The sequence below is a fragment of the Mchenga conophoros genome, linkage group LG22 (genome assembly GCF_057382185.1).
Source record: "Mchenga conophoros isolate Kocher_MC1m ecotype Shallow Benthic linkage group LG22, M_conophoros_male_GT1.1, whole genome shotgun sequence".
Classification (NCBI taxonomy): domain Eukaryota; kingdom Metazoa; phylum Chordata; class Actinopteri; order Cichliformes; family Cichlidae; genus Mchenga; species Mchenga conophoros.
In genome coordinates, this window is record NC_140546.1 from 31,483,360 (window position 1) to 31,493,684 (window position 10,325).

Here is a 10,325-nt window from a genome sequence, read left to right on the forward strand (position 1 = left end):
ATTTCCCCTTTTTTGCCCTCTGCAGGCCATCTACAAGATGGTAGGCACAGTGATCATGATGCGTATGAACGAGGACGGGCTTACCCCTCAGCAGCGTGTAGACAAGATCTTCTCCAAGATGGACAAGGACCAGAACGATGAGATCACCTTGGAAGAGTTTAAAGAGGCAGCCAAATCCGACCCTTCCATTGTCCTACTGCTGCAGTGTGACATGCAGAAGTAGACTGGGAGGGGTGGAGAAACAGAGCAAGGGTAATAGAGTTGAACTGAATTTAGAGAAGGAAGGAGGCTGAGAGAACAGTGAAGCAGGAGGAGAAAGGGAGGGATGCTGCTAGAGAGAGGAGGAGGAGAAGGAGAGAGGCAGGGAATCTTTCTTTCTCCCTTTCTCTGAGGTAGTGATGTCTGGAAATAAGCCATGTTTGGAACACGGACCCCCTGATTGATGCCATTCTTTTATCCGGGCTGCCCTGCTGTGCAGCTCTCCTGAAGCACTTCTGCTTCAGTCCAGCTGAGCGTCTTTATAAATTCAGCCCGATCTGTGGAAAGTGGAAATCCCTCCAGCTCTGTTTAGCGCAGATCAAAGAAATAAAATACAGATTTACATAGGAAATAGTCTCACTCAGATGTTCATGCTGTCAGGCTCTGTGCCTAGTGTGCGATATTACAAGGCTGCAACACAACTGAAGTATAAAGATCACATCTTTTTTTAATCTGCTTTTTTATTTGTGTAACATGTACACTGTTTTCAAGACTTACAACATGTAAATGTAAAGTAGCTTACTTCCAAATTATGTAAGCTAACTAATAATATTGACATCACTATAGATGTGTCCAAATTCATGGGCTGCATCCTCCTGAGGACCCGGCCTTCACAGTCTATGTGGGCCGGGTCCTCAGAAGGTCAGGTAGGCCGGAAGTAAACGTAAAATTGGACGGTCTAGCCTTCAGATTTGCGTCACCGCTGTCTCGGTGGAGTTTAATAAACTCAGCTGTCTGCTCCTTCCTATCTAAAATATAACAGGACACTGGTGTAAATTCTCGACCTTCTCACACTTCTGTTTAATCGGTTTTCTGTTTGACGTTTATTCAGCTGTGCGAAAACCACCCGGGGGATTAAAAAAAGTTTTTTCTTATCTAATCTAATCTAATAACGTTAATCTCAGACAAACCGATTTACTCACGAACAAATAAAACACTGAAAAAAGGCAAACAATAAAATTTTTAGGTTGTCTAAGTGACTTATATATTACGTTTAACCTGAGTAGCAAAAGACCGCGGTGATCTGAAAATGATGTGCCGGGATTTTGTCGTTCTCGGCGGCTTCAGTGACCCTCGAGTTCCCGGCTAGCTATCGAGGTGGTGGGTAACAGACGTCTCCGAAAACGTCAGAGCACTTTTGCAAACATGTGATATCCTGATAAACCGAGCAGATAGTTGAAGTTTTACACAGCTACATTCTCGCCTGAAAATATGTTAAAAGTTTATTTTGTGACCCAGAAAGAGTAATAAGATTAAAAACTTAGTACTGGCCGCCATTGTTGAAAACTCGAATTGGCTGCTATGAATTCTGGGATATGGTGGGCCACGAAGGACACACCCGACCCATCCTTCAAATTCGGGGAAAATGTGGACGCATTGGTCAGCTGCATTCGGAGGAGTCTACGATTTTGGACAGCCTTCGTCGTGTCGCTGTGACGTAATCGGCCTACAAATGCGGCCTCAGGAGGATGCAGTCCATGAATTTGGACACGACCTCTTATAGAGTCAAGAGATGCTAGCTTAGCATAGCATATAAACTGATAACCAGGGAAACAGCTAGCCTGGTTGCAGTTTTATGACCAACTCTTAGAACGAAATAGAATACAACACAAACTCCATATTAGGATAACAAAAAACTAAAGTGTCTTATTTTGCTAGTGGCAATATTAGTAAGCAAGCAAACTACAGTTAACTAGCTGGGTCCCAAGCACAAATACACAACATGAATAACTTAATCTGCAGTAATGGTTAACACAGAGGTGGTTAGCTGGCTACCTAGCTTTGGTTTCCAAGTGTTACTTGTATGGATGTACAAGATGGACTTAAGGCTCTGCAAGGACATTCGAATTCTAAGTTTGCAATGATTGGAAGGATTTATTGTAGTGCATTGATTCTTAAATCAATGAACTACAAAACATCATTCCTAAGAAAAATGTACAGTTACCGCCGCTCTGGGAAGGGGGCAGGGGGGAAGCAGCGGCTTCACTCATGCGCGATTCATTTGTAGTTTGTAGCGTAGGGGTGAATATCTCCTGCTCTGACATCAGCTGAGGGGGACTGCTGCGTGAGGACTACCTGCCGCCAAAGGCGAGGTGCCCACGGCAGCACCCGCTGCTTGTTGAGAGTAAGAGCGATACGTTCTTTCACGTGGAAAAGTCGTCATAAGTCTCCAATAACACCAGAAAAAGTTGCCAGATTTGTCGCTAGTCGCTTTTTGGAAAAAAGTCGCTAAGGGGGTCTGAAAACTCGCTAAATATAGCAACAAAGTCGCTAAGTTGGCAACACTGCCCCTGAGTCTTTTTGCTATGCTATGCTAAGTGTTGCATGGCCCCAGCTTACCCTAGAGACATTAGAAGGGTATTAAATGAGCACAGTGTGAATAGTGATGCAGTACTTAGCACTTCACATCGCTCCTGTTGGGGCCATCCTGTGTGGCTTCTCTTAAGGTACTCTGACTTCCTCCCACAGTCAGTGGTTGTTCTGTGTTGGTCATAGGTGCAAATGTGAGTGTCACTGGTTGTCTGTCTCTATGTTTTTGCTCCGTAATAGTCTAACAACATGTGCAGGGTGTGCCCTAAGATAACTGGAATAGACTCTAGTCCTCCCACGAACCTCAGTTGGATAAGTGGTTAAGAAAGTGGGTGAAAAAAATTAAAATGTTGCTTTAATATCTAATTAGATCCAAGTATAAGCTCTGCCAACAGCTCAACAGCCCATGTTTAGATGATATACTCTATGGGCTGTTTTGTCTTATATTAGACCAACAAGGACCAGTTGAACATTAAGAAAGATGTAATGTGTTGCTAGAGGGAGAGAGAGTTGTGTAAATGAAAGGTACTCCGTTGTTTGTCTTTTGTGATGTCTCTACGTGTGTATATGAATTCTAGTATATGTTTGTTCAGAGTAAACACACTTCATAAAGCCAGGTCAAACCACCCTGTCTGCAGGTGTTTGTGCATGAATGTGCCGCAGCAATCATTAGTCCTTTGACAGCCAAACACACAGCCAGTTATATGGCAGTTGTAACACATTAGAGCACAGTGTCCACAAGCTTTACTCTTTAAATATGAGGCAGGGAGGTGATTTGAGTCTCAGCATGGTGAGGCATACTGATGTACTGCTCAGTGACTTGTGGCTGCGTCTAAAAGTTTTCCACATTCGATTTAAAAAATCAATATGTAATCAGAAAGGTTAACATACATTATGTTTTCATAAAAGGTTAATAATCAAGTTAAACTTAATTTTATCTTCCAGATAATATAATCAGACCTTTTTTGAGCAGGTGCTCCCTTCGTGGCCTGCTTTATAATTATTTTATGCAATAATGTCTTGACAGCTGACAGTTACATCAGCCTGCCATTTGCTACCATGTGTAGAAATATAAGATATTTTTATGGTTTCTATTAGCTCTCTGATGGCAAGGGTTTTTTACTGTCAGAAATATGCATGTGCTCTTTTTTGGTGCATATTTCTCTGTAATTATCACTCTTAATGGCTACAATCATTGTAGAAAAGAACTTCCTCTGGTATTTTTTTGTTTTTTAGAGTAAAAAAATCCCAAATCTTTGCTTACCTGTTTAATCAGGACCTTTTTGGGTCTGCTTTGATATAAATAATAGTTTGGAAACATGGGGTCAGAGCACCCTGAGAAAAACAGCTGTAAGATTCAGCTGCTCTTTCATTCATTATTTCATTAACAAGTTTAATTTTAACACTGTTAGATTTTGTTAAGTCTGGTTTGTGAGCACTGTTTTGTCTAATAATGGACAGAAACTACAATATCTAGCATGTTCTGTTGGCTGTTAAAGTACCTTTAGCTTGCTTACTGTTGCTGCTACATCAGCAAGTTGCAACCCACCTCTAGCCCAACACTAGTGCCATGTCAATGTTGTGTGCTTTGTTCTGTACCAAGGGTCTTGTTGCTCCTCTCCACTAATGCGCGAGGAAGGATAGGAGATCCTGAGAAAAGAGCCCAACTGCTAAATATAAATCACTCTATTTGGGAATAATCTTTTTTTAAAATAGTCCTGACTGAAATAAAAAAAAAAAACATGCATCTTGATATAAAACATCCTTTTCTGAGACCAGCAATTTGAGCTGCAGGAGGAACGAGTGTAGCAGCATGGAGTCGGGATAATCAGGACGGTAATTGCAGACCTTATGACACAAACGGTATTTCTCAGAAAGGCCAAAGCTGCCTCCACGATTCACTGTTGTTTCACATTAAAAGCTGAAACAGGCATCCCCTCTCCTGCTCTCCCCCCGTTTTTGTCTTCTTCCTCTTTAAATGTCAGGGAGGAAACGCTTTGATAATAGGTGGAGGGGGGAGGAACTTTTCTGAACTCAGCTTAGATCTAAAATCAATGTGAAAGAGAGCAAAACGCTGAAGTGAATATGAATGAAAGCAGGTAGCCAGGAGGGGAATTACTGTAGATAACTCGTGTTTGCAGTGGTGCACAGACATGAGAGTGGTATCAGTCTTATTTAAATCTCAGTGAGACAATAAATGTTCCCCCATTAAAATTAAAAACCTTTATTGTCACAGTTTAACTGTGAATCAGTTTAAGTGGCTGATTCATCAGTCTTGAAATCGAGCTGCATTTATTGAAGGAAGTAAATACTACAGTGGCCTTTTTATTTGTTAAAAAAATGGTTGGAAACCAGAGGATCAAACAAAGTGCAATAGCTAAAATTACAATCTAATCAACATCACGATCCAAACAATCATTAAACCCTTGTGTCTTAAATTTTAAAATACAAAAATAATGTCTTTAAAAAAAAAAGCATGACAGCATCTTTCAATTTAGCACCTCTGAAAGCCTTTAGAAGTGTCTTGATTCTTCCAGTCACACTTTTTGCACAAAAATATTGTGTTCCTGTCCTGCCAGCCAATCAGATTACCTCCTCCTTCTCAACATCTTCCCTCCCTAAAGCTACAGAAAGAGCGTCCGTGGTGTGATACTGTAACGATAAACTTACATGTACATTATAATACGACTGTAATCGTATTTATGAATATAAACAAATATATGTAAATGTACCACTAGCTTAGACCTAATTTCATATGATGAAACAGCTACTGTGTGTGTGTGCGTGAGCGAGAGAGACAGAGAGAGTGTGTGTGAAAGAGTGAGGTTAGTATATGCAGCGTTTGCGCGAGTGCTCACGTGTTTTGTATTTGTATCATTTGTGGAAAAAGAGATGCCTCAGTCTAGTTTAACTTTGTAAAAATCACTGAGTATTATTCCCCATAATACATTTGCTTTTGTGGTCCGCTGGTATATATTCAGTATGTACTGTGCTGTCTCTAACATGGGACATGTTGTTTTGTTAACTTACAGTTGCAGTTCTACAGGTTACACTCATATGTGGAGTTCGTTGAGCAGGGGGAACCTGAAGGTGTGAGGAGAGGTGTGTGAATTGGAAGAATGATTAAGAAATATAGTCCTGTGTCACAGTGTCACCCAGTGGATGAAAATATAATGCCACACCTTACTGTACAGTCTCTGTTTATGATGTAATGAACATGCCGGAAGATCAAATGCTAAACATGGATAAAGTTGTGTTTTTCTCAAAAGAAGTGCAGAAATCTGAAATTAATGAACATGTTTCTCTCGGCTTGTGTCATTGGTTTGAGTCTGCAAAGAGGCGCCAATGTGGACTTTAATATTTAAAACAAATAAATGACATCACGTTCTTTTTTATGACAAAATGCTTTTTTATTTAAAAGTTTTCAGCATATATATATATATCTATATATATCTATATATCTATAAACAAACACCCAGCACGCCCCTGCGGGCGGTTTATCCTTCAAGCTCGGGTCCTCTACCAGAGGCCTGGGAGCTTGAGGGTCCTGCGCAGTATCTTAGCTGTTCCCAGGACTGCGCTCTTCTGGACAGATATATCTATATATATATATATATATATATATATATGTGTGTGTGTGTGTGTGTGTGTGTAATGAGTATATGTGGAAAAAATGGAAAAACTATAAGTGAATTTTACTTTAGCTCTCATCCCTCTCCCAGAATATAGAGATTTTTAGCTAGTTGCTAATTGCTAGTCAAGAAACAAGCTAACCTACAGAGTTTACATTCCAAATTGCAAACTTTATTAGTCATCATAGGTTAGAGATTGTAAACAATGTTGTTTAAGGGAACTTTGGAGAAGAGACTGGTGTTGTTAACCAGCTAAAGGATGTTGCTGCTGGTATTTGAGATATCTAAACATTCAAATACTAGCACTAAACTAGCTCTAAGTTTATGCTAACTGTACACTGGGTATTTGTAAATAAGTATTTCCTACAGTGTTCCCCATGGCAACTTTATTGGCGATAATACTACGTGTTAGTATTGCAATAATGAGATGTTGCAACCAACATCCAAAAAACCTGTCATTGCAACTATAAGGCTCCCGAGTGCAAATGAAACCTGCAGATTTAAGTAAACCAAATCTCAGTTTTCAACTCAGTTGTCCCATTTTTCAAAATCAAAATTGCAGTCAGAGTAAATTGAAAGCTGATACACAAAAATAATTCAAACTAGATTGTCTGTCTTCTCTGGAAGATGTTTTTGGACTTGTTTTTAAGTAAACCAGTGAAGTTAGGAACTACAGGACCGCACGGTCTATCTGCTTTGGTGCTTATTGCTTTGTTGTTTTGACTTGCTACATTATTGTCATCAGCTTGGTTAATCATCCAATTTTCTATTGACCAATATGCGGTCAAATGCTTTGATTAGAACAGATTGGCTCGCAAAGTGGCTTCACAGTGTGCTGATGTCCGCTGCTGATTAGATACTGTCCATCCTAATTAGCCCCACATCGAAGCTGGGGAGCCACTTTTACTTTCAGCCCTGAGATTTGCAGACACAAGAGGCTTTTGTTTTTGTGGTTACTTTGTCATGCAATGCCCAACTCAAAAATACGTTGAAAGCTAGCCGTGCCAAGGACAGGATTGCGTTGTGATGACTGCTGCGGTTGTAATAGGCACGTACACACCGAGCTCGTGACATGAATATAAATGCTTCATTTTGACGGAGGCTCATTTGTGCTCTTTTGTGTGATCTAATTAAATTCAACCTTTCTCTTTGATGTTCACATAAATGTCTGATTGTCCAGTTGGATAACTTTTTGCTTTTCTTTTGTTTTCAATATTGTTAGACTCCTAGAACAAAAACAATGTCATTATTTTTGTTACATAGAATAAAACACGTGGATGTTGAGAGTGACTTCTTGTTTTGGTGTTTCCTTCGGATTGCATCTTCATACATTTCAGCGTTCTCTCTCTTCCATTTTTCTCTTATGCTCACACACAACATAAGCATGAGTCACCATCTAGCAGTGATGTCACACTGCTGCAGTGATGTCACCATTCATGCTGTTCTCATGGTAACCGTGCCCAGGCCAAAGCGCAGGGATACGAGTACACAAAACACGCTACTTCACTCCACGTATTGATGCATAAGCGTGGAAATTTTAGGACTCCAAAAATTAATGTCACCTCCGGTATCCGCACACTCTCATTCACTCAGCTGGATGGCGAGGACAAATAATGGAACACGATGAAATGACTCATGAGATTTGAGCTTCGGATTGCTCTCTGTAAGACCTGGAAACACAAAAACAACACATTTTATGCGCTTGTTTTAGTGCCTGTATCTTTACAGGACTCTGTATTTGTGGAAACATATAAAGACAGAAGCCCCAGAAACCCATCACAGCGATATTATCAGCTCTCTGCTTTTGGTTCACTCCTCGGTTTAAACTCCACTTACTTGGCCCTTTTTTTTTCCATCACTCATTCCCTAGCCATCCATCACGGATCGATATAAATCTATTCTGAGCCTTGTTGCATCAGGCTTCAGCTCAGTGGAAAGCCAAACAGCCCAAATGTGCACACACACAAGCTGGGAGCAGCAGAGAAACCGTGAATCACACTGCAGCAATAGAGGTCACGGTGAAGGGGGGGTGCAGTTTGCTGAGCAGCCACCAGATGGAGCTGTGAGACAAGTCAGCTTTGAGGTCCTAACAGCATGTCGGTGACATTTTAAAAGAAAGTCCTCACAAAGACCACGCAAAGGTCATTGTTTCATTTCACATTTTCCAAAGCCAGTGGACTGGATTGGAGTCCTTCCCGGGTCGATTCTGGCCTCAAGGTCTTATGTTTGACAACCCTGAGACCGGTTAGATGGACCGGCCTGCCAAGGAACTTTCTGTCGTGTTGTGCACGGATGGCCCTGAGTGCACCGGAATGGATGAGGAGAGGAAAAAAGAGCTACTACGTCCTTTCAGCATAAATACTAGCACTGACAGAGCAACACTGGTGCTTTTTTAATATACGTATTCACAGCAAGTTGCATTATAAGTCCAGCTCACATTACAGAGTATAACTGCAACATCTGCAAGTGTTAGATAGTTTGACAGAGCATGAACATGTTGAAATATTCACACACGTATTAAACTTAAGAGTTTGGCATCAACCCTTCAACTCACTTGTCTCATTGTTAGGGTTTTCTAATATAACATGGTATTCAGCTTTATAAAAACCCTATTATGACTGTTGTGAAGAAAACTCCTTCAGCTGTTGTCCCTCCATCCTCTGTCTCCCATCAGCCATATGTCCAGTTATTCAGTTAAAGGGTGATCACTGGTCCAGGTATCACTAGAACACCGGCCACCACATGTTGACTAGTATACAGTGTTAAAGAAGGAGTAAGCAACACCGATTTCTTGGATCAAAATGTATTAATGCAAAGGTTAAATAACACTAAGGGAAAGGCTACAATAGAATGAGTTCACAAGGAGCAGATGACCATTTGGTAAGTTGAGAACTTGAAGTGGATGAGGAGGTTGAAGAGGTGACGTAATGGAGAGGGCGAGGATGAGGAGTCAGAAACAGTAGTGAGTACTGTACAGCTCTGCTCTATATCACCTATACTCCGGGTCCCTCCATACTCTCGGTCTTTCCTCTGGATGAAGCTGGAAGCTCTTATACTGGCAGCCCCACTGTTTCACTGATTTTTTTGTGCAACTTTGCATGCTTTTTCTTCTAACCCCTAACCCTAACCCTTTTTCACAGCGCATCGTGTTCTGCATTCTGATTGGCTGTAGACCATTGTCAATCACTCTCCTGCCGTGTCTCCTTACAGTACGGAAGGCATTCATCTTGTCAAATTTACATGACTCTTTCATTGCTAGCAGTGTGACTCTGAAGTGCTGTACTGTATGTTTGTAAGTTGTAAGTCCCCAACAAACACAAAAATGTCGATTAAACATTTGTACCGCCCCATCGCCTGCAGTAACACCCAAAAGGTAGAGGAAGATGCTAACCATCGCACAAAAAGTTGGACTTCTGGACATGGTAAAGGAAGGTAGAAGTTACCGTATGTTTCGGATTATAAGGCACATGAAGCGAAACAAAACAGTCAAATAAGTCAATCTTTACTCAACTCATTCTTCTTGCTTCCTCTACTTCCGTACCATTGACTGATTAATGTTGAATTCTCTCGCAGCTGCTCTATTCCCATGTTCTGGACCTACGAAGGTTTGAGTGTTTAAACAAGAGAGAAAAGTGTGAAAATGTTCATGGCTGTCTGAGAAAAGTGTATAAAGCGTGTAGTGAGGGGTTTTACGGCCTTAAAACATCTATAATAATTGTAAAAAATATCGTGGGTTATTTTTAGAGCGTAACTCCCGCGATAAACGAGGGATGACTGTAATTCATCATTGGTGACTACGGAAACCCTACCCACCTAATCTAACCCAAGGCAATGACAAGATTGCATCTACAAGGTGGGAACTCAGACTCTGACCCTGCTGCATATGCATTTCCGTTATATTTAAAGCAAGTCTTATTTTTTGTGCTTGATATTGAAATGAAGTGACAGCACCTGGGTTTAAAAAACAGTGAAACTTCTGTAAGTCACCTGTGAGGTATCATATTTGGGGGTTTCACAAATCTGGCCCTGTGTGACAAAATTTTGGTGAACTTTCTTTGTTAGTCTTTTGTGAATTCAGAAAAAAAAGTAATATTTGTTTCTAAATCCAAGTTAAAACCTGTAATA

The 10,325-nt window shown here is 40.8% G+C and overlaps 1 protein-coding gene across 1 annotated transcript in view; it reads left to right on the forward strand.

Moving 5' to 3' along the window:
* LOC146549734 (visinin-like protein 1) overlaps positions 1 to 7,490 on the forward strand; it is a 29,492-nt gene extending 22,002 nt beyond the window's left edge. The window contains exon 4 of the mRNA XM_085261803.1: positions 26 to 7,490. Coding sequence (XP_085117929.1) covers positions 26 to 223 — 198 coding nt within the window. The 3' untranslated portion in view covers positions 224 to 7,490. The remainder of the gene's footprint in view (positions 1 to 25) is intronic.
* Positions 7,491 to 10,325: the final 2,835 nt, after the last annotated feature.